This window comes from Myripristis murdjan, chromosome 14 (genome assembly GCF_902150065.1).
Source record: "Myripristis murdjan chromosome 14, fMyrMur1.1, whole genome shotgun sequence".
In the NCBI taxonomy this organism is placed as follows: domain Eukaryota; kingdom Metazoa; phylum Chordata; class Actinopteri; order Holocentriformes; family Holocentridae; genus Myripristis; species Myripristis murdjan.
The window spans coordinates 22,485,744-22,511,668 of NC_043993.1; the positions used below are offsets into that span (position 1 = coordinate 22,485,744).

Here is a 25,925-nt window from a genome sequence, read left to right on the forward strand (position 1 = left end):
CAAAGATGCACTATACAAAACAAAACAAAACAAAACAAAACAAAACAAAACAAAACAAAACAAAACAAAACAAAACAAAACAAAACAAAACAAAACAAAACAAAACAAAATAAAACAAAACAAAACAAAACAAAACAAAAAAATGTGGAATAAGCATATCAATTGAGTCAACATGGTTTGGTGATTTATTCTGTGCATATTCTGTGTTTATTATCAGTTGAGTTTAAAGGGTTCTCACTTAAATCAACCCTCATCAATTTTGCATAGTGCAGCTTTAAATTGATCCTAATTCTACTGTAATATTATGGCTGTTCTCCATGCAGACATGAATGCAGTCCTTCATAAATTACCTCACAAAATGCTTTTCCAGACAAATAAAGCAGAAGATGAGCATAAAGGGATAGATGCACTGTTTTTGGAGCATGAATTTGTATCTGTGACCCATTATCACGACACTTTGCATGCTTTCTCCTATACTTAGCACCATCTACAATATGCCAATTCAATCACAATGTACAATGTTTGTGTGAATATTTAAACTCAATCCAGCGGCATCCTTGGGGCGAAGGCCAATGAATTGACTTCATCTTATATGTTATGATGAAAACAGATAAACAAAACAGTGGTGCAGCCCTAGTATGGTGTGCACATGGGCCGTCTGACAACCTACAAACACATGTCCTATTGAAAATCAATATCTAAAATGTAGACACAGGACGGGTGCACTGTCACTCACTGTAGCACACGGTAATGAACTTTGATTTCAGAATGGGATGGACCACGCTGTGATCAGACTGTCCAATGGAAAAAGAAAGCAACTAGTGACTGAAGCGACTGGCTCTGCATCGTCTGCACTTAAACTCTGAATCACTGACTTGTGTCTTAACTGGGCTTTTGTGTTGGAGAGTGAGAGAAAGAGGGAGAAAACAACACATTAAACAACTTGACTTGCTCACACATGGCATTTATTATTTGCATACTAATCCCCAGTGCCAAGAAACAACAGCCAAGACACATCACGCCCTACTCCAGTGGAAGAATACACAAAAAAAAAAAACACAGACTACACCATCTCATTAACCCCAGAGCATCATCTCGCATGCACTCGCTCCTCGGCTCACCTCTCTCACCCTCTCGCCTACTCCAATCAGTCAGGGGCTGCCGCGTTGATCTGGCCTTTATGTGTGTTTGGACAGCTAATAGACAGGCCAATCAATAGGTCTGATTGAGAGGTCATGTAGGAACATGGCACTTGGGTGACCACCAGGGATCCCTTTGATCCCTGATCATGTCTTCTGTTGTCCTGAGGCAACCGGCTGCATTCGCCGGGATGAGTGAGAGACTCAAAAAACACAATAAGAAAGAAATCCCCCATTGTGAAGGGTTATGTGAAGAGTTTTTATACATTGTGATATTTGAGTGCATGTGGAATAAATGCGCATCACAATGTGGAAGTGTCTGATTTTGGCGTTGCTAAAATAATATTTGGTTTTGACATAGATTTGTTGTCTGTAGTACTTTTCCTTACGCAAGCTACCAATAATGGCTGCAGCTGTAATCAGTAGTATTATTATGTGATTTATTATTTATTTTCCATTTTATTTTGAAAGTCATATGACTAACACATCCACCAACTATTATAGATTCATTTTTTTTTCTCCATGATCACTTCTGCCAAAAGTATTGTTGCTCATCTGCAATATTCCCAAAAAATGTTGGGGAAAAAATTCTCAAATGTCACATGAATACCCACTCCAAGGTGCAGGTAGCAATGGGTGTTAAATCACCAGGTGACCATTTTGGAAATATGGAAATGGTACATTTAAGTGAACTGTCACTTTAAAGCCACAAGTTAAGAAATGATACATGAGTATTAGAGGATTAGAGAGAAATCTTTCATAATGAGGGGAAGAAAGGGATGAGCCTAAAGAGAGAGGGGGGTGGGTGGGATGGGTCTTCTTCCATCACTTCTGCTTGCTGCTGGTGAGTAAATAAGCATTTCCTTAAACACAATTTCTTAGTAGAGGCTGCTGTAATCTCCTTGCCATAATCCCTCTTTCACTAGCCTAAACAAAAGAGTAAAGGAAAGGGGGAGAGAAAGGGTAAACCCTCTTTACCCAAATCCTATTTCTCAACCCCATCCAGGCCACATAAACCCTACACTCCAAGACTTGAACCTCTAAGCCTCGAGACTTGCCGCTCCGCTTTCACTTTCCTTAAGGACACAGGATGTGATTACAGGGAGAGGGTCGCACATTAAACCCTGTCTGGTCACTGGATGCAGAGGCAGCGGGGACTCCTACAGTTTGGAATGAGATAAAAGTAGATAAAAATATGTTTTATTTTTTTCCTCTTATTATTTTATTGGTCACGGTTATCTGATACTTTAGCATAAATTACTTAACAAAAAAGGACATTGCTCAAGAATATGGTTTTGGGAGGATTTGAACTGCAGGAATATTCAATATTCAAAAATCATTTCACACAGCTTAAAACGAGAGTTGAAGTAAACATAAGTTAAGAATACTAAGGCATTTAAAATAACAGTGCCATATATCACAATGTAATGTTTAAATTTAATAATGTAATATGCTACTACTACTACTACTACTACTACTATAATAATAATAATAATAATAATAATAATGTAATTCAGGTGAACTCTGGAAGCCACACCAGAGTATTTGAAAGTATCCTTGTTACTGACTTAAAGCAGTTCAGGATCATGTTCCAGTTTGTATTAAGCCAGATGATCACTAGACTGTGATGAATTACAGCTGGAAACCAGATTTCCCATCTGATTTTGGGTGCAATTTGTGATTATCCCCCCTCCTCTCTGTCTTGGTTGCACTTCCACTGTCAGGGTTGGAGGGTAACACAGTGGCCAGATTTCTGTCAGAGTGATGTGCTCGCAGGGGCTTTCCCATCTCTCCCTCTTATACTGATTGACACTGATACACTGATGCACTGTAAACACAGTCTAACACTCGTGTGTGTGTGTGTGTGTGTGTGTGTGTGTGTGTGCATAAGCAAGTATTTTTGTGTTTGTGTGTGTTACAGAGAGAGAGAAAACGAGACAAAGAGAAGACGGGGGAGAGAGAAGATGATAGCCGCCCCGTGTGTGCATTTCTGTGTAAGTGCACGTGAGCAGGCGTGTGTAGTAGTGTGTAAATAGTCAATAATAGGCGACACTTGTCAGCCCTCTGCTCTGTACACACAAAGCCTGTGGTTGGGCCATTGTTGAACTCCGCCTCTCTGCACTCCCCCCTTTAACTGGGCCTCTCAAGCAGAGATAATTACGCCTATTGTGCCCCTTGCACACACACACTCACAACACACGCACACACACGCACACATGCACACTTATTTGCGCTAATTAACACACCCACCCACGTGCCTACTCAACCTAACTGAGTAAAAGATGGCTGCCAGCGCCCCATCTGTTTCTGCCCCGCACCCAGTTGCTTGCAGCACAGTGGGGCAAACGTGAGAGGGGCAAAAAGGATGCAGAAAAACGAACAGGACAATTTACAGAAAAAGCAGCGTCATCTACTGAATTTATGTAACTAGAAATCAGATTTAAATGTAAATTTAAATTAAAAATAATAATAATAATAATAAAAAATAGGCCAGATGCATAGCAGGATGTTTTCAGTGTTGTTGCATAATCCCCTAGGTACTGTAGATCATTTTGCAACAAGGCGCTGTTTCAAATCAATCAATTTAAAGCTTTGATGTGATTGGCTGTGTGTGTGTGTGTGTGTGTGTGTGTGTGTGTGTATCTAATATCCTGGTACGGTTGGCTGCATGATTTAGTCGTTGTCATTAATGTTACCCCTCTCACATGGGACAGGGGCAGGAGGATGGGAGGGGAGGAGGGATGATGTGAGGCCAGAGGGGGGAGAGAGGGCGACCTGCATGCCCATGACAGTCGATGGGGTTATGTTCCACGCGCCCTCGGGATGCCACGTGTTCCTTGTCCTCCTCTGTCACACCATGTCCTGCACCCAGGCAGCACAACAGGACAGCCGGTGCAGGGCAGAGTGGAGCGCAGGCTTAATGTATCCTGAGTTAATGTTTAATGAGCGTTCCATATTCAGGCAACTTCACACAAATTCAGAAAATGGCATTATTGTGTTATTGAGGAGAGAGCAGACAAAGGGAAGTGTGTGTGTGTGTGTGTGTGTGTGTGTGTGTGTATGTGTAGGGTAGGGTGGGGAACTTGTACATTTCTGCTTTCTAGAAGCAAGTGTGTGTGTCAGACCGGTGTTTACATGAGCCAGTGGAGTCCCAGACAAGTGTATCTATTAATGTATTCCTGCTCTGAGTGCGCAAACACAGATTTACAAACACACACCGTGTCCTAACACACCACTGCTCTCCATGAGGTCCCTCTCTCTTTGTCACCTCTCCTCTTTTTTTTTCCTCTTGACTGCATCTCTGTGCAGCTCCATCTCTGAAAGCAGAGCCCAGTTAATAGTTACTTTTGAATTACTGAGATTACTATAAGAGCTTTGGTATTTGGCATACATTTGTGTATATAAAAAGGGTGCAATACCTGTTATTTTGGCAGGAAAAAAAGCCTATTACAAATTCAAGTTTATTTATATTATCAGCCGTGACATTTTAACTGTTTTGCACATCAAAATTAAAATATTATTTAATATATATCTCACTGCACCTATAAGCAGGCCTCCTTTGAGGGCTGTAACTGTTCATTCATCAATGCAATGATTTTAAATTCATCTGAGTCAATCTGCTAAAAGAAATAACTAGAATGAATCAGTCTGACTTGTGCTGAATTGATTAATTAAATTAATTTAAATTCACAATTCATTAAAAAAAATATTTTACGAGAGCAAACAGAATATTGCACAGAATATTGTTTAGCGGATATAAAATTTTGGTGAAAAGTACTGTATCAAATCGTCGATTTGAATCACGATTCACAAACTCAAATCAAATCAAATCGAAACAAAACAAAAAAACATACTTAAATTGAATCGCCAATTACCAGATTGTAAATTGAATCAAATCGCTGTTAAGCCAAAGATTCACAAAACAGATATTATATCATCATAAACATCATTAAGCTGCAAATAGTGACCTAGGGCCTGTAATTCTCTTCTTTTTTTTTTTTTTTTTCCTATTAATGACTCTGGCACTAGATAGTTATGTCTGTTTTTACATTTGTCTACATGTGTACATATCTTGGCCTGTGCTTGTGTCAAACCACTTTGCTCTCAGCAGGGACCCAGGGAGCGGAGGATCGATCTGTAATGTAGCCTGTAAGTGACCTACAGGCTGCCTGGTAGCATCCATTAGGACCGAGCACATATTAACTTCAATTAATCATTAAACATTGGCAGGTTAAATAAGGGTTAAATCTACCCTACTTCTAACCACAGTTAATAGAAAATGTAGAATACAAACACAGTACCACTCTATGGATAGAAATCCATGACACAAGCATGCAAAACACGTTTCGTTGTGTTGTACAAGTGCATCAGGTTAGAACAGAGTAGAACAAGCTCGAGAAGGTTTATGAGGCTGACTGACTGAGAAAGTGTTGAGAATAGAAAAAGACTGCAGCTGTAATTGGTGAAAGAGTGACATGTGGCATAGTGGCTACCAGTAGGTCTGAGTATTGACGATGACTGGGTGTAAATCTCCCAAAGGGATAGGAACATAAATTATGCAGTTTCTCATTAGAATGATTTCGTCATCATTGGGTGTAGAAACCATCACAAAACTGTGAGAATTGGACGTCCTTTCTACACAGAGAGAGGCCTATCAGTCGATTTCTCCTTAGTCAAACCTGCAGTTTTGCTGTGGTAAGAGAGGAGCGATCCAATCAGAGCACAACCACAGTTTCTATTCCTCCCGCCTCTTTTTGACTGACGCTTCAACTGCACCTGTTATCTTCTGCCAGCCTCAACAAACAGGACCGACACTGACTGTTTGTTGACTGTTTGTTAGCACGACATGTGAATTTTGCACAGATCCTTGATCTAATTCCACCATTTTACTGAAGATTATTTTGCCAATATTATTAACACTAACAATATTATTATACCAAGAGGCAAAGGCGAGCAAAGCCCTGCTAGATGGAGCTTTAGTTAGCAGTGGAGTCAGATGTGGACTTTCTCACATCAGCTCTACCACTCCAAAGTATAAGATTTATTTCTATTTCCTTTCCAACAAGAAGGATATATTCACTTTGCTGGACAGCTGGTTGCTCTTATCAGTGTCCGGACAATATTACAATATTAAGTTACTCTACATGGGGAACAAAAGCCACACAGTCCTGCTGGAATCTATTACTGTAGAAAATGCAGCTCCATAAACTGCATTTTATTAGATATTGACTGAACTCTCAAATCTTGGTGAGTAATGAAGATAGTGCTCAAGAGCAATACTAAGTAAGAAAATACACATTTCAACTGAGTTTATCATCCTTTAAAAAAATCTGCTAATCCCTTTAATTGTGATTTCTTCGTAGTACCTCCCACCGTTTTAACGTTGTGTTTTGTGTGTCACATCACTGTTTTATTGCTGTGCAAATACATAAACAAGACCAAACTGTGTGGCAGGTGGAATAGATAGAGCATGGCTGGGCATCTTCTCTGGACCACCATGTGGCCGCAGCCATCTGCTGGTCCAGTCTCTATTCATCGGAGCCACTCATTAGCTTTCTGCTGGTTAGACTGCGCCTGCCTCAATTTGCAAGCTGAACCTTTCTGTGTCCCTGTGTTTTTATTCCCACCCACAGCCCCTCTGTCTCTCTCTGTCTCTGCTCCAACTCTCCTACTTCAGATCAGCGCTCAGAGCGGCCGGCCTCCATTGTCTCCTGAGGGTCAGACATATCTGAGGCTCAGCTACAGGGATGGAGCGGGACAGGGGAGTGAGAGGGAAATAGGTCAGTCTGCACCCCTCCCCTCTTAAACCCCTTGCTATCCTGGCTGGACAGGAAAGTGGGGCAGGCAAGGGGACACGCACAGGCAGACATATACACGCATAACACCCACACACACATATACACGTGCAGTTTTGAGTCTTGGGGCTCCAGATGGGGAGCATGTGTGTATGACAAAATAGGAACCTGCTGGGGTTCAGAGGGCGAGGTCGTGTCGTGTTATGTCATGAGCTCTACTTTCATACTAGTATGTGATCCTGCTACTGATCAGGGTTGGCACCTAATGATTCCTCCTTGAGAAGACATGAGTAATATCCCCAGATGATGAAATATATGGATGCGATTAGTTTTTGCTTTCTTAAAAGGGGAATCACCTCATCACTTTAGTGTGCCTATTCTTTCTTTAGATATTGGGGAAGTAGAGAGGAGTACAACATGGAGGAAACACAGGACAAATCACACAAAGGATTCAAGCACAGGTTAGTGGGCGGGCAGACATGTTGTTCCAGACATGGGGGATTTGACCACATAACTAACTCTGGGCACACACTTTAGTGATGTTTTTAGTGTTATTATGCAACCTTATTTATGCAACTCACTCTGCCAGCAAGGTCATTTGGGAGAATGAGAAAATGTTCAGTTTTGGACTCAACTTTGGGCAAAGACTCCTCTGGCACTTAATTTCTCCCCCGTTTATTAATCGAATGATGCAGCAGTTCCAACTATTTTACATTAACATCAGACTTTGGTTCAAAGGGGTTTCAAGTTCTTACCAAGAAACTGCAGAGATAAGAGAAAACAAATCGTGCTGTCAGAAAACAGCATCCTTACTGGAGTGGATTCCCTTCCACCGTCCAGCAACATGCAAGGCAGGTGGACTGGAAATTACATATCTTTGTCTGTATGTCTGTCGTAGCGCTGTGATGGACTGGTGACCTGCCAAGGTGCTTCCCTGCTTATTACCTAGTGCATGCTGGGATAGGCTCCAGACCTTGGTATAGGTATGAACAGTTAAAGACACTGAATGAATGAATGAATGAATGAATGAATGAATGAATGAATGAATGCATTTCATTCACATTGGAATGTGCAGATAAATGCATGCCGCTCTATCATACACTGTGATTTTGCCTTGATTATTCAAATCAGTTGAGTGATATTCCTTAGTGGATACAGACTATGGACAGGTGTTGTTGTTGGGTGCACAAGCAGCCGGGGCCGGCTTCCTCCTGACACACACACACACACACACGCACACACACACACACACATACACAAGCACAAGAAACACTGTGAAGGACCTCGAAATTCCTGGCATATGAAGACAGCTTTCACTCAAGAAATAAATTTTAATTTTCCTGTCTCTGTTAGACCCATCTAGGCAATGCTTCACTAGCAGGACAGAGAGGGAGAGAGAGAGAGAGAGGAGGAGAGAGAGAGACAGGATAGTGACCATGTCATGGATAGAGTGGGCAAGGTGAGAGCTTTTGTCTGGGGATGTTAACACAAAAAGATGATTCGCTGTAGAGTTGCAGATCAGACTCAATAACACATGCAGAGTCCGGGGATCCATCAGATTGTTTATAAAGCCACGTGTATGTGGATCTTCATCGTGTGTGTGTGCACGTGTGTGTTCGCGCATGCATGTCTCTGTATCTCCTGTGCGTTCATGTGAGAGCGCAAGAGAGTGCGATGTTCAGATTGCATATACTGCTCTGTGCAGATTAGGAACTGTACGGCAGATGTGGTGTGTTTCAAAGAGATTACTGTATTGCTTTGTGGTTATGATGATTAGGTCAGTGTCTCCCATGTTGATTGGGGCGAGTCACGGTCAAGGTTGAACACAACAATCCTGGGAACACTCTGCGTGTGTGTGTGTGGTGTTAGGTGTGACGTCACGCTGCTGTTTACATTGTGTTTATGTGCGCTGCTTTTGCAGGGAAGGCAACACTGAGTTCAGTGAGCAGCTCATCATGTTCAACATCTGATCCTCACACTCACTGCTCATCAACTGACCTATATACCCCTAATTACACACAGCAGCCACATGACGGTATGCACAGAAGCACCGCATACACACAAACGTGAAATGCACACAGAGACTGGCGTATGCAAACGAAATGTACCTCTGTGCAGAAATCTACAGCAAAACAAGCAAGGGACTGACATCTTCTCATACACAGCCAAACATGACTGTGGAGAAATAAGTGTAGAGTCAGGAGTTGAAGAGCCGAGGCAGAGCAAGGCAAAAGTGAAGTCAACCTTTCAATAGTTTCAATATTTTCAAAAAAAAATATAGTGTACAGAGAATGATGATAATATCATTCTCAAAACTCACAAAAATAAAATCTGAATCAATATGTGATTTGAGGTGATATGTGAAGTGTTTAATACTAAAAACCAAAATTAAAGCAAGGACTATGGTTAGGGCAGATTAGGGCAGACAGTGCATCAGAAAGTGAATACAGCCCCATGTCTACTATCAGTGTTTTGATACAAACTGTCATACAAAAACAGTTCTGTACTGAATTTTGGCAATAATAACCACATTACAACCTTCCTGTCAATAATTAACCTGTCATTTCATTTAGTGAAAAAATAAATACAATACAGTCAACTGCAAGACATAAAGAGGCTCCCACAACAACATTAACTCTGCACTAAAACTGCACTGAAATAAAAATCAAAACTATGCTGGAAATAACATAAAATCAAAACAACAACAACAGCATAAATTAGGTATGAAATCCCAAACTATTAGAACCTCAGTGTGTGTGTGTGTGTGTGTGTGTGTGTGTGTGACTCAGTGTCTGTGTGTTATGCATACATATAATATAAAACGCCATCTGCCAGGACCTGAGGCTATTCTTGCCCTACTACCCTCCTTGCTTCTCTTTCTCTGGTTCATTCTTTCTCTTCCATCATCTCTCTTTTCCACAGTGTTACTCAAGTGTTTCAAATTAAAAAACTGCATCAAATTTTAGTATTAAAAACAAGTCTCATGCATGCATTACACTGTGCACAATAGGAAATCACACAATAAATTCAAAACATATGTATAAATAAAAAACTACAACAGACACAAAGACTGCACTCTCCGTCTCTCTCTCTCTCTCTGTCTCACTCACACACACATACACAGTTGCACGCACACACACAAATGAGGTTAATGAAGACGAATGTGGGGGCACAGTCCTATTGACATCCAGTGTCTCTAATTGTGGCACTATTCTTCAAGGACATGGTGGTGAGACAAGGAGGGAGAGGACAGAAATAGATCTGATGAGGAGAAGTGTGGCAGAGGCGTGCAACTTGGAAGAGCTCTCTTTAACGTGTCCAACAGACCTGCTGTGCTCTAAAAATGAAGACAGCCAATCTAGAGGGGAGGGAGGCGCCAATCACGCATGCGAGGCGGGATTTAAGCGAAAGACGTGAATGCTGAATGTTAGAGGAGAAAAAAAAATCTATGTGTGGAGAAGGAAAACAGAGGGAACAGCCAGAGAGAGGAGTGAGAGGAGGAGGAGGACTGGGTCAGTGATCCAGAACAGTGAGCAGACAGAAGACAGGAGTTAAGAGCCCGGTCAAACAGTAGAGCACAACGGCGCATCATCATGTCTCCACAACACACACACACACACACACATACACACACACATATAGACAGATAATGACATAAATCATATGAATCCCCTCCCTCTAACCGCCCCGGCACGGATCCAGTAGCGTCCTCTTACCTGGGACGATGGAAACGGTGTCTCTCTCCCAGGACACAACGCTGACGTACTCCTGCACAGCGGTGGGGATGAGGCACTTGAACACGGCTACGTTGCCCCGCATCGAGCGCTGGTCTGCCACCCGCACGGTATAGGGCTCCCTGAAAACTACACAAACACACAAACACGGTTGGAGAGCGCTCTGCCTCTGAGGGTTCGACCGATACGGCGGCTTGTTGATAATGACACTTTGCTAAAGATGGGATATGAGCTGGTCAGTGCCGTCCAACACCAACATTACACAGGTTCCTCCCTGCTTCCAAAACAACCTGGAAAACCTGTGATGCACTATTCATTCATTTAGCTGTTGTCTCATCATTTTTGTAAATGTGAATCTACCACTAAACCACTCCGAATGAATGGGGAGGACAGTATTATGCTCCTAATTCATGGTCAGTTGTGGGGAATGAATTATGAAAGGAGATGATGCACTCAGCAACATGTATGAAACATCCCTAAGCAGCAGCATTGCAACCAACAACACAAGAGCCCTATAAATTTGAATGGGGAGCTGTCTATATCTGGCATTCTGGTGTATGTGTTGTCATTTGCCTTCCATTTTTATTGACACTGTCAAACTGTGAACAACACTGAGTCATCATTTTTTTTGAATGACTTTGGGTTGACAGAAAAAATACGATTTTTCAGTCACTAACACCTATCTCTGACGATCATATCAAGCAAGTAGTTGGGCAATAGAGCATGTTTTACAAAAGCATGCAATTTTTTGTTTTTACTGTATTATTTTTCTCAGTTCAGTTATCATTAGGCTGTCTTTTCTGGGCTTGTTTTGGCTTGACTGGGCGGCAGCATTATTGTCCATTAGATCCTTCGTAAATATCAAAGTTATGTGCCTGTGCAAACTCTGACTTTGTGTTTGGTTGATAGTCACCTTTTTTGACAAGCGCCATTTTTGGTTTTTCAAAATAATTTGTCAGTTCGTAAACTGACAAAGTGCGGCATCTCCTTTCATAATCATCTCTGGTATCGAGATTCAAAAACAGATATCATTCAAGCCCTGCACCTGGAGGCTAAGTAGGGGTGAGGCATTGGTTTAATTCATGGTCAATTGTTTTGAAATCCTGAGATCCACTTTGTTTTCCTCCCATGAAGCACAACATAGAACAGACACAGTGTTGGTGTGGTCAAACGGCAGATTAAACTCCTGTACCAAAGAGTATTATTGACTTTACCTCTATGCAGGACAGTGATAAACTTTGAATTGCTGAGACAATTCTTCAAATCCTAATTTGTGTAAAAGTGGAGGCGAAGCTCTTAGCCATCAAATATTTTCTGGTGCAAGCTCTTGATTACAAGAATGTTTTCCGTTTGTACCTTGTGTCATGCTGCCTTTTACTCAAATGCATCATCTGTAAATGTGTTTTATGATTTCTAAACACAATTTTAAAGAACTAGTATAGTTGCATCATTGTTGTGACTACGATAAAAGTGCAATTCTTTAAAATATTAAAAGACAGTACTTTACTCAAACTTACCTTAACTGCCTTATTGCCTCTATAGATGCATGATATTCAACATAAAATGAAAAAAAAAAAAATAGTATAATATAATGTATAAAAATTGTGCTGAATTCCACCAGTTTTAACATGTTGAAAAAGACACTTTTTGTCCAATTGTCAATAATCTCAGCGACCATTGAGTTAAAAAACTTTCCAAAGACATCTCTGAACCAAATAAACAGAAAATCTGCTGAAATTATGTCAACATAAAGATGGCATACTAATCATATATTATAGTAGTTTCGTGTTAGGGCCTGTTAGTGAATGGTACAATGAAATGACTCAAACAAAAACAATAACATGCTTTTGTTTACATCATCAAAAACAACACATTAACACTCTAGAGCAAAACCATCTTTCATCAATTACCACAGCACTCTACATTTATTCATTGAAAATTACTGGCCCACAGTTGCACATTGTTTGAACTCCTCTAATCCTGCGTCTGCTTTCACCCTAAATGGCACAAACCGCTATTAAGCAGGATAATCATGGAAATTATTTTGCAGCTTCAACACGAGACACACAATCTATTCTTTTGTACACGACTGGATGAGGACGCAACAGCGAGCGGTGCAAGGCGTGGATAGCGCATTCAAAGGGGAACTATGGGGTATTGGTGCTTCACAGTTTATGCAGCTTCATGCAATATTTTACACTCTCCTGAATGAGCAGGGACTCATTAGTAAAATGACATGAAAGCTAGGACGTATCTGAAGGTTGCTAAGAAACTGGTTTGGAATCCCTTCCCTGGTAACAAACATGATAGCAGCATGCATACCTTCCTGTTGCAGAAAAAAAAAAACACTGAGTACACTTCACACAGAAATATCCATTCAAATCTGTTGAATAAAATCAGGTTGAAAGAATATTGAGTCAGCAAACGATGATGTGAATTTACATAAATATTTTGACCACAGTGGTTGAGTTGTGACACATCAGGGCAATTAAAACGATGAGATCCCTGCCAGTGTGTCAACAAATTCCAAAATGCACAGGTATACCACCGCAGGCACAATGCAGACACCTCAAACTATCCCTCCACACCCTCGGAACGACTGTCCGCCCCAAACCTGCGGACCAGAGATGCCAGCCACTGGCTGCAGGATGTTTGGTTCATGCTAATCCCTCGTCTCCTGAGGGCAGGCTTTTGGGTCATGTGGTAATGAAGGCAGCAACCGGCTGGCATGCAGCTCAGGGTCCTGGCTCAAATCCTCAACTTGGCGCTAGTATTAGTATTAGAATGAATATGAGTATTAGTTCAGGTCGGTGTTGGGAGGCAGAATATGAAAACAGATGTTGACAGCAGGAGGGAAGGGGGAGGGGACAGGCTGTCCTGATGTGAATGATGGGCAGCGGGCGAGCGGAGTGAGGCTTGAAGGGAGGATAAGATACTGTAAAACTATCATGTAGATGGAGCTTTGAGCCTGTGAAGATTTGGAGTAAATTTCTGTTATGTAAATTTTATGTGAATTTGCTCGTCACACTTCATCGCATCTTGGTGTTCCACCTTGAGCTGGAGGTAGCAAACCCCAGATGTACTATTTTATTTTAGATGAGGTCTAGCTTATTAAAGCGGCCTCACTCAGTCTAATCAATGGAATGCACCAATTAGGTTTGTTAATGAGAGATAATTAAAGAAGTGTGCTGTGGCTATATTTAGTCTGGCACAAGAGGACAGTGTGAAGAATGAGGGAGCAGGGAGGAGAAGGAAATGAGAGAGGACAGACTGCAGAATAAAATGGCAGGATTGGTTTTGGTTAGCTTATCCCAAAAATTATCATCTGGGCCGTTTATTACCTACTCATGAAGAGTGGTCATTTGCTGACTGTTGATTGCTGATACCTGAAAGGAATTCATTACTACAGTAATTATCATGTAGACTGCTTCTAGTTCCAAGACTGGGCCTGAGGTAGTTTTTGGATATACAGTGTATGCTCAATAATTAGAGCTTAAAAATTCAGTTTTGTAAGGCCACATACTGAATGCTGATTGATTGCAACTAACCATCAAAGGATGCCTTGCACATGTGCAACATTTTAATCAGACATCTCCAGCATTTGTATATATACATATATACATATATATATATATATATATATGTGTGTGTGTGTGTGTGTGTGTGTGTGTGTGTGTGTATATGTGTGTGTGTGTATATATATATATATATATATATATAAATAGTGGTAAGAAATTGTAACTTGGTAATGAATATGAATGGATGGTCACTTATCCTTTACAAATCTTGTTGAAGTTATTTCATTTTCATTATTTTTTTAGAACTGAAATTTAAATTCAGTCCCGAGTTGTGATGGACTGATGATCCATCCTGGGTGTTTCCCTGCTGGGATAGATTTCATCTATGAACAGGATACAGGGGTAGAGAAAATGGTTGGGTGGATTGCATTATCTAAGACCTAAATTAATGACGGTTAGCATCTTGGGACTTCACAACCAAAGTCATTAACTGGATACACTCATGTTTTGCGTCCATACACACACACACACACACACACACACACACACACACACACACACACACATTTGGAAGGTTTAGAATTCCTGCCTGGATGGACTTGCTCCTGTATTTTCATGTCTATCACAATCAGCTAGCAGTGTTAAGCTCCATTCCCATCCATACACAAACAGCAAGATTCATCTTCATAGTAACTAGAGTCAACTTTGGACTCAGTGCATCTAGCTGAGAGTGAAGTAAAATGAGAAGTGACTACTGTGAACACCCTAACAGTCATGTTTTGGATTTCATCACATTAGATCAGAGGTATCAAATTGCCTTAAGTGCCATGGAGGGTCAAGAGGTTTGCAGATTTCCTCTCCAGTCCTACTCTTTACCTACACACCTGAACACTCGCTCAGTCACAGAGGATGAACTGACTAGTGGGTTTATCTACTGTAGTGTTTTGTTGTAATGAAAACCTGCAGGCGTCATTGCACATGGTCATTCAATGGTAAAAGCGAGGATGGCGGTGTGATGCTGCTATTAAAAGTTGCTCTTGTGTAACGTACAGCGGTTTGCCATTAGCTGTGGGGGAAGGCCGTCCCCTGGCATCGTATGGGATACAGATGTTCTCTCTGTAGACTGTGTTCTAGGTCAGTCTGTGTTCAGGTCGAGACGGGCTATTTTGGGGCAGGTGATTCTGTGTGTGGGTTGTGGATTGGGCTGGATAGGCTTTTTGCAGCTGCCAATCACATCTGCTCTACTTTAAGCTTTAGCAAACTTTCTTGTGTCGTCTCTCACTGTGGCCTTTTGCTCTTTATTCCACTCCTCTATCTCCATCCTTCAGATCCCACAGTCTTTCTCTTTCTCTTCACCATCAGAATTTCAATCCCTCAGACTGTCATCAACCTTGTCCATCTAACTCACCAGCTTTGATGCGGATGTTGGGGCTGCGGATCTTGCCAGCCTGGTTCTCGGCAGTGCAGAAGTAATCGTTGTCGTGGATGTAGCTGTTGTAGGCAGAGGGCGAGAAGGGGTACAGCTGCAGGGTGCCGTTAGCATGCACATGGCGGATGTGGGGCACGTCGTAGATGTCGTCGCCGGTGGCCAGGTACCAGCGCAGGATGGCACTGGGGGTGCCCCCTGCTGGGCAGGGCAGGGACACCCCCACCGAGCTGGAGTAGGTCACCCTCTGCAGGGAGGCATTCACAAAGTACAGCCTGGTAGAGCCCACATCCTCACTGTGTACTGCCAGGGCAAAACAAACAACACAACATCAGTTCTAGGGCAAGGTAGAGGTGAGAGGGCAGTTTCAGGTATCTGTAATGAAATGAACACACTGTGTAAACACGAGAGACACACAAGCAGGTCTAAATAGAAGTTAATTGAATGCCACTTTCATAGAATCGTGGACGAAAGACAGGCAGAGCTGCAACGTCCTTCAAATGTGTAGCAAAATAATCATAACAAATGTATGTCAAATGTCCAGCTGCAAACATCAGTCATGTGACGCAGAAAGCTGGGATTTGGGCTAAAACCTTTGGTGGTTTAGGTGGATGGGGGGAGGAGCCTGTTACCTCGGTGCGCGTGCACACATGCACAAACAAAGAGAGAGAGCGAGAGAGAAAACACTCTGATAGGTTATGTGATTGGAATTTGTATGCCAGACGCAGAGATTTAAGTCTGCTTAATCTCCTTACATATTTAACACACACACACACACACACACACACACACACACACACACACACACACACACACACACACACGCACACGCCAGGAATGTTGTTCCTGGGTACTCAGATTAGAAACATTTAGCTCTTGCAGAGAAGAAGGGAGAGTGAGACGGGAAAAGAAGGGAGGAGGTGGAGTCCCCAGTTTTCAGGGTCAGAAAGGAAATATTACTGCAGAGGAGGAAGGGAAGAAGGAAAGTTTTGCCAACCACCAACCTTAATATGTAGCCCAGTGCCAATACACACCAGCCCCACATCACTACATGTTCATTCTGTTCAAAACACAACACAAATAAAAGAAAGAAAAATCCAAGTGGATAAAATGAGAATGAAGGTTTTGATTGATATGGGTAAATATCTTTCAACACACTGTAAATACTACCCAAAGTGATGGCAGTTTGAGTTGCACCATTAAAGATTATTATTATTTTTATTTTAAAACAAATTGAATAATAATTGTAATAATAGTTTTAAATAATTTCAAAAAAAAATCTAGATGCAGTCTTTCTTCGTAAGATCTGCAAATTTGAATATATCAATTTACTGTAGATACTAAGTTATAGATAGATAGATAGATACTAAGTTATAAAATTACATGTCCAATTAATCAATTATTGTCATAGCATTTTGATGGATAACTGATAAACAAGTATTGTATGGTTGCAAGTTTCATAGTCTATACCTTTTTGCTTACTAATAACATGCCTATTATGATATTATCAGCAAATACATTTTATATACATTTTATGAGGTTTGTTGTCCACAGACTCATATCATTTTTGTATTCCACTCATGTCTCCTTCATTTGTTTGATATATTCACTATCTGGATGGTTGTAATACATAATTTCTTCACATTCATAACATTACTTGAGCAGATAACTGAGAGAGAATGTTACATTTTGTCACTCAACACCAAATCCCTCATGTCACAAAGTCACAGCATTACCATTTATTTTGGTAGTGCCTGTTTATGTGTGGCAATCTTCACTAATTTTAGGCATCAGTCAGAAACAGCTTGCATAGACATGGTTTGCAAACACAGCTTAAAGCCACAATGATTTTCAGATTCTGTGGTCAGAATGGATAGGGATGTAGTCTTACTTCCTGGTCAAATTAATATGGGGTGTGACCAAAATCAGCCTCATGGTGCAGTATTTGTGTTTCAGCAGTGACATTTGATAGATAGATACATAGGTAGATAGATACATACACATACATACATATGTGCATACATAGATTAGTGTTAGTATTATTTTCAGCCACTGAAATATAGGTGTTAAGGGTGGAGACGGCCACTTCCCAATATAAAGCAGCAATATAAGCATATCTATTGCAACATATGTATTTATTAAACGTCACTATTTCAGTTTAGTCCTTGGATTTAACAGACAAACATGGTCTTACTTCACATATAAAATCAAACACAAAAATAACAAAATAATTTTCTTGGAGGATCACTGCAATTTGACCCTTTTCAGTAGAGCTGCTCATCAAGCATCCCTGTGTCACTCCAGGTGAAGGCTCTACTCTGTTTCAGGTCTTCTGTGTCCCCTGCTGGTCCACTTCAGTTTAACCACACAAGCTGGGATCGACTCCTCTGGAAAAATGTTGCCTATATGTTACACGTGCCTCCAACCTTTGCAAAAATGTAGATAAGCCATGCTTGTAGCCACCAAACAAGAAGATGAATAATAAATAGGATTTAGTCAGAAGACCAAGTCAACAGTTTTTCTTCTCCTGCTTTTGATTCACCAACATGGCCACAAACTACGTGTAAGAAGATGTGTTTGCTCATTCATCCCTCAGCAACATGGGAAATAATATATTTTTGCCTACCTCTTACAGTCCTTGACAGTCCTTTAAATTCATAAACTAACCCATTTGTAATGTGTAAACAACCATCACTATCAATAACAGTAGGTAACATATGTGCAAGTATCACAGCTGCTCCCTGCCTACACAAGGTATGCATTCAGTGTTGTGGCCAACATTAGCATGTTCTCTGATACAGATAAAACATCTGTGTGAAATGCTTAAAAAAATCATTAAATTATTTGTTATTATTATCTAGCACTTGTGAGGGTTCAGAAAGCTGCCATTATGAGCTTTTTGTTATTCCGAAAAAGCTTTGGGAAATTATTTTCGAAGAGTATTATCATAGTGTCCATTTGAGGAAAGAGGACTAGCAGAATTATCTCCACTGTTCACATTGTACGAGAACAGCATTAGCTATTCATAGCTGTTTTTAGCATAAGAATTAAAGTGGTTGTATCAACCACGAACAAGAATTTTAGTCCCAAATCCCAAACTTACAACTAACCACCCTTGGCCAGATGCTGTTAAGTTTGGGATATTGTTTCATTAAATTACAAAAAGAATAGAGACTAAAGAGCCCTTGTTAAGTGCGTATGATGTTGCTTGACTCATTGTGAAAGTATCTATTCGTCAGGCTGTTCATGCCAATGTCTTTAACGCACTGTGACTTTAAGCCCTGGGTGACGTTGATGGAAAAACATTAACAAAAAAAAAGCATGGCAGACGTAATCAGCACCATGAACACGCTCACTGCACTGGATTGAGGAAAGATGCAGTTTTATGTTTCATCCAAGGGGTTAGTCAATAATTCCAGCTTTCTTTCAAAGTAGAGTTCCCCTCCATAGCTGGGAGTAGAGATTGATAAAGCTGGGCAGCATGCTACAGATGGTATATGAAATGTGTCTGGCAGTCCTGTGGTGGGCTGCAGAAACCAGGTCAGACTCCCTCCCCTCTGCAGATTACTGATAATGGCCCCTGAGCATAAAGCCCATATTAAAGATTGCAATATCTATAATCTCCCAATGGGGGGACAGAACTAAAGTAGAGGAGTGAAGGGGCTAAAGGCAGACTGGGGTCACCCTGAGAGCTTAGGGGGGGCTGGGCAGTGGGTGAACCTCTCACATAGTAGATTATTTGGCCTGGGGGCCTGGGCACTGAGGGGCTGGGGAGTGCTGGGACTGATGGAGTGGGAAGTGGAATAGAAAGGGGATCAGAGCAAACTCCCACCACTCAGAGCCTGTCAAAACCAGGCGCACCACACATGCACTCACACAATACACACACACACACACACACACACACACACACACATATATGCATACACATCAACGCATGCACATGCACACTCCAAAAGCAGCTCTAAGCACTCAGTCACACTGGGAGGAGACAGAGCGGGTTGCCATGGTGGCACTGGCACTTGAAAGCTGCAACTGAAAAAGAAACAATACAACAATTTAACCTCGCTGGAATGGCACACTCTACAATCCAAATTTAGAAACTTTAACACAAATTTGGATTTTGAAAGAAAAAAAAAATAACAAAAAGACCCTCACTCATTTCTGCTGAAGTGAGCAAATATGGCTAAATGGCATGCAGGGACATTTGTGAAAAAGGCACAAAAATGTGTGTGTGTGTGTGTGTGTGTGTGTGTGTGTGTGTGTGTGTGTGTGTGCATATAAAGGGGGCACAGTGTTCATTTGAGTGTGTGCAGATCACCACAAGAAATGTGGTGTGTGAATGAACACCATGCCAATGGAGTCCATTAAAGGGAAATGAAGCTAGCAAGTGATAAGGTACAAAACTGCTGTTTGGTCAGGTGTGGCCAGGCATGGCATCATTAAGACATCACATTATGACCACAGGTACATTACAACTGAGGCACATTAGCCAGATAGATTATTGTCTAACGGCCAAGTTTTTTGCTCAGATTGTGATTAAGCAAGGAAAAGCTTGATTAAAGCAACGGTTAGGCTTAGTGATGGAGCAAATCATCCAATCAGACCCCGACATTAGCCTAAATTTTTTACTCACAGGATCAATCCTGGACCTCACACAGTCATGAGAATGCTACCAATCCACTTCTTATCCTATTGAAGTTTTACATCACCAAGTCTAGTGGCTACACAGAATTTGGTGAATGAAAAGGACAAAATATGTGTATGGCTTGATTACAGGGTTGTGACAAGGAAATATAGTGACCGGCCTGCCAATAAGCTTGTTGTTTAGTTTGAAGACTGTCAGACTGGCATGTTCCCAAGAGAAGCTACAAACCAGCTGCAGCAGTGCGTTAGTTTTGTTTCGCCTTTGGGAATTCAACATGTCATGGAGATGTTCTTCTACCGTATTTTACAGCAGCTAATACCATATTGTTGTCAATTCCACATACGTGTGAGATGATAGTTTGTCCAAAGTTTTTTTTTTAATTTTTTTATTGTTATTGTTATTATCGTTATTATTAGGCGCAACCATGTAGTGTGCAGACTATTTTTCTGCTTGCATGCTCTTTCTGCCCTGCACCTGATCATGTCTCTTGGATGTGCATCTTCCTTTTACTTATCCAAATTTGGAAAAAGGCTGTTAGAATTGAACACAAGAAGAGGGTCACTTCAGTATAAACCCACCCCGACACCAAACTGTGATAACTGACTTAACAATATCACAGCCACTCTAAGTGATGCGTTCTCTTTTGAGGATGAAGAGACTCCTCATAACTCTATTGACCAAAGCTGTGGAATCCTGGGGGATCAACGCCACTGCCATGTAATCAAGCCGCCAGCCCGTCTGCACATGCTGCCTTCAGAAACAGAAAAATACAGCTGCAACCACCCTTTGCTGGAGAGTGTTCACTGCACTGAAGCCTAGTGATGGCGCCGGTGGAGCCCAGCTCAGCCTGTCAGAGTCACAGCCACTATTTTATACATTGTGCCGGAGAGCCCTCCATGAATATGTATGTCAGAGAGGCAGAAGTCATAACCTATGCAAGGCTTCATCATGCATAATGCAGCTGATCTACGCCTCTCCAGTATGCTAGTGCACATGAGGATGTGTACACATGCGCGCACGCACGTGCACGCTCACAACTATATTGTGATGAGCAAGTAAACAAACACCAGATCCCCCACCGTTTCATACACACAGTCTCACACCCAGTGCACCCAAATGCATAATACCTCCACACACACGTCCTTCCGCTTCCCCCCCTCTCTCCCTCTCTCTGCCTCCGCTTCATTCCCACTTCAACCTTTTGCTCATGTGCACACACATCACTGAACTCTCCTCCTCTACCACCATCTCCATCTTTCTCCTTCTTTCTCGGTTTAATTATTTTATTTACAAAAGACGATGATAGGAAAGGTTGCATGCCACAGAGGTCAAAAGTAGAATTCAAATACCATGACACCACTGCTAAGCGTTATAAGCATGTCAACCAACTACAGCCTCTCTTTCTCCCTTTGTCACACATCACGGAGTGCCAGCCCTTATGGAAACAGATGTAGTGTTATTTTCAGGCTGACTCTAACTCCTGTGTTGTGCACTTCGTTTCCTCCTCCTCCTCCTCCTCCTCCTCCTCCTCCTCCTCCTCCTCCTCTCTCTCCCCACATCCCTCCACTCCTCTGCCATCTCTCCATCTCTTTGCAAACTTGTGCTTTGTGACGGACCAAGGAGGAGACTCTCAAAGTTGAAATCCACGTTTGCTCTAGCTGCGTGTGATGCATTTGTGCGAGTGTGTGTGAGCAAAGGAAACATAAACCAGTGAGGGGGAGGTAGGAGGAGATGCACAGAGGGGTGTGAATTGAATGTGGTGGGATGCACAGAAAGAGAGAAGACAGAGATAGGTGCAAGCTTACAGATAATCCTTAGGGTCTGGCATAAATAGGTAGTTGGGTGGGTGGAGGGGTGGGGGAAGGTTGTTGGGGTTACATCTAATCAAAGCAGGGGTATGCCCCCCCTCCACACACCCTACTCCTTCTACACACCCTGTCCCCCCAATCACCCCCCTCACCCCCTCACCCCCCCCACCCCCAATCACCACCACCACCCCCACCCCCTGGCCCGTGCTGTGTCAGTAAAAAAGTGTGCTACTTCAGCAGTCCCCTGGGACTTGCTCTCCCTCACATCAAAGCAGCCAGTTTCTCTCTTAATGTGAATATCAAATCTGTGGATCACAAGTCCCAGCACAGTCTGCATAAACTGCCCCTCCCCCAACCTTTAATTCTGCCTAGTGATGAGGGAGAGAGAGGGAGGGGAGTTTTACTGCTAGAGGAAGGGAGGGAGAGGGAGAGAGAGAGAGAGAGAGAGAGAGAGAGAGAGAGAGAGAGAGAGAGAGAGAGAGATCCAACAAAAACAACTACTTGCTTCAGAGATTTGACATTTGCCGAACGCACCGTCCATCCCAAATTGTGCAGCCCCAGTGCCCAATCAAATCTGCAAGAGGACTGGCGTCCAATTTGGGCATCTGCGTCAGCACTGCATTATTCAGAATGGTTAATATCAGATTCATGCCCCTGGAAATTTCATTCCTAATGTTGACGTTGTTTATTTGTATTTCTTTTTTGAAATGACTAATTCTTTTTTCACAATGTCATTGGGATTTACACTAGACATGAGGGCCAATAGGAGAGCAGGAACGCCTGTGACAGAGCTGTGACATCCTATTGGTGAGGTGGCGAGTGTAATGAGCTGCGTTTCCATGCTCGTTACACCAGCACGCTTTGCTCGCCATTTGGCAACCAAACTGATCAACCTGAGAGTGTAGAAATTGATGATTTATTTGAGACTTGTGCTAAATTATACACACTGCCCCTTCCCATATTTTAGTGTTGACTTAAGGGGACGTGACTTATCAATCAGGTTATTTGGTTAGTCATTAGACTCTGACACACACACACACACACACACACACACACACAGAGGAAAAAAAAAAACAGAGAAAAAAAAAACATGATCTTTCCAATTTTCTGAATAGACAAGACATTTTGATCTGCCTGAAGATTTAGATTACCCTCTAATTTCAAATTAATAGAAACCAAAACTATATTACATAGACTTTCATGATATTGCAACTAAAATTGCAGTGTGAGCCCAGGATTTCCCCTTCAAGCCTCTTTAAGAGGGATAATTTATGTTTTTATATGAGAAATGAAATAATGGCAGGTTTGAACACCTTTAATGGGGTAAAAATGGAAGCCTGAACCCTGCATAGGTAATGACTGGCACCCATCTGGACTACACAGCTCTGTCATTGGGTGGTGCCTCAGACTGCAGTTTTAATTGTGACGCCTATGGTAACACAGGGATTTCGACGAGGAGAAAGGGGAGGGCGTATGGGGCAATTTTGCATATTTCTATTTGTGAGAGCTGAGGGGTGGAGAGGATGCTCTCCCACCCTTAACCCCTTTAAAAATGTTTTACACACGCTTTTGAAAATTAAATTGAATTCCTACGTTGTTTGAACAATTGACCGCTACATCTGTTTTCTTTTTCTTTTTCTTTTTTTTTTCTTTAATGTTATATATCAGATTTTAAACTTGAGCTGCAAAATAGGCCCTCAGCAGGCCAGCACAGCCTCGGAACCATGATACACTCGATCTTCTGGATGCATTGGTTAATTGGGCGGCTAATTAATCCACAATTCAGTAAAAATCCCAGTTCGACTTAAAATTTTGGCAAAACGCATTTTGGTTTGTGATATATTGAGATTAGTAACAATATACAACCTGAAATCCCTCGCTGAATACATTTTAAATTCCTCCTTTAAGAGAACATTTCAAATGGCAGGAAGAGCCATTGAAAAACACACAAAATGCTGTTATTATCTGGTTTTTCAACTTTAGCGGATTTTTAAAAGATCCGTTAAATACCTATACCCTGCCTTGATTGCCTCCTCGATAACACTGCACGTCTGAGTGTGTCTTTGACTTATTTTAACATCATTATTTCCTTTGACAAGCAATTCATGTGATTTTTTTTTCGTGTGAAAGGTCTACTTTTGTAGAAATAAATGCACAGTCAGTTGTAACGGATCCAGAATAAGGTGACTGACCGTCACCAAATTGAAACAATTCCAAAATGTTGTGTACAACAAAACCAACAGGGGTGTCCCCGTTACATCCCTGCTCCGCGCGCCCACGAATCAACACACACGGAAAAAACCTGGCGCGCTTAAGGCACGCGCGCGCGTACACGTCCACGGGGTCCAGGTGCGCTATTAGCGGGGAAAACGACCGGGCTCGTCTATAATCTGCACCCACGCCCCTGGAGTTTCTCATTTGGTGAAATACATTTAAGCATATTGTTTAATTTAAAAGACCTCTTGAACGCTGCTCCGAAATCACATCTTTCAAGTTACATAATTGCTGTAAATCAACAGCAAACATCTGACAGCTGAGAGTTGAGGACAAACACAGCACAGGCAATAAAAAAACACAAGAAGCACACATAGTAATGTATATTTATAGTAATGCATATGTGGCTATAATTTTCATCATTCTCCGACACTAAGAAAAATAATGATAATAGGCCAATCCTCCATGCAAAAATGGCAGAAGTTAAAATGACATAAGAACCTGCTGTGGGCCTATGGCAGTCTAAATTGATCTACGGGGGGCTGATTTGCATCGAAAACTGTAATATTACCACTTCCAGATAATTCGCCATATGCCTGACTTTAATATAAATAAATTTGCACCTGCACAAGGCCCGTGCTAATAATGAATGCATAATATATAAACATGGCTCCAAACAGGCAGACTAAACAAAGGGGCATAAAATGCCCTCAGACAGAGATGTTAATGTTGATTTTCTGTTATTTTCCACGTAGATTTGTTCAGGATTATCATAATGCACTGTAATAGCAGAAGATCAACTTGGTAATAGGGTCAGGGATTTGCTGCATTTTGAACAAGAAATACGAAAAAATAATAATTTTTAACAAATAAATCGCCTTATTTAGAACTAAAATGAAGCCAAAGAAAAAACAGACAATATCAAATTAATTAAATAGGATGGAAAATGTGAATGCACTAATTACAGGCTATGTGGGTGTAGACAAGCCTATTAAACTATTAAAGCCGTTGTTTAAAAGGCCTTTTTTTTTTTATTAGTCATCCAATTAAATATGGCAACAATCTGTCTTAATACAGCAGGATAAGACTTCTGCCCATAAATTCCATCAAAATCACCTCCCAAAAAATAAGGGCATCCCTCTGGAATGGAGCGCCTGTGCTCAACATAGTCCCAAAACAGCTGCAATTAGCACAAGCTACACAATGAAAGCAATAAAAATCTAAAAATATATACATATAGATCTAGATATATATAGCATCCACTTGAAAACTTTACAAGAGAGTTAATGTGTCTGAACGGTAATCAATTCAAATAAATGTCGGCCTGTATGGATGTTTTCATTTCTCTTTCTCTCTCTCTCTCCCTCTCTGTATTTCCACCTCATTCTCCCTATTCAGCCATTTTACATATTCATAACTGGAGTTGGTAATGCGAAAACAATCCATGGTATCAGCACCATCTGTGGCATCATGGGCCGCTAGATACAACCACACAACAGCCAGGGGGGAAAAACACACTTTACACCTTCACACTTAAAATATTTACCTGTGCCGCTGCGGTAAACTGATACATTTGATTTAAAGAGTAATATCCTTTTCAAGTCCTCATCAGATGGCATCCGACCATAGATTAGATCAAAGCA

At 41.5% G+C, this 25,925-nt stretch overlaps 1 protein-coding gene across 1 annotated transcript in view; it reads right to left on the reverse strand.

Moving 5' to 3' along the window:
- Positions 1 to 25,925, reverse strand: part of LOC115371839 (Down syndrome cell adhesion molecule-like protein 1 homolog) — a 65,611-nt gene that overhangs the window by 39,321 nt on the left and 365 nt on the right. Inside the window, exons 2-3 of the mRNA XM_030069401.1 lie at positions 15,595 to 15,915; positions 10,651 to 10,797 (exon numbers count right to left, since the gene is read on the reverse strand). Coding sequence (XP_029925261.1) covers positions 10,651 to 10,797; positions 15,595 to 15,915 — 468 coding nt within the window. The remainder of the gene's footprint in view (positions 1 to 10,650; positions 10,798 to 15,594; positions 15,916 to 25,925) is intronic.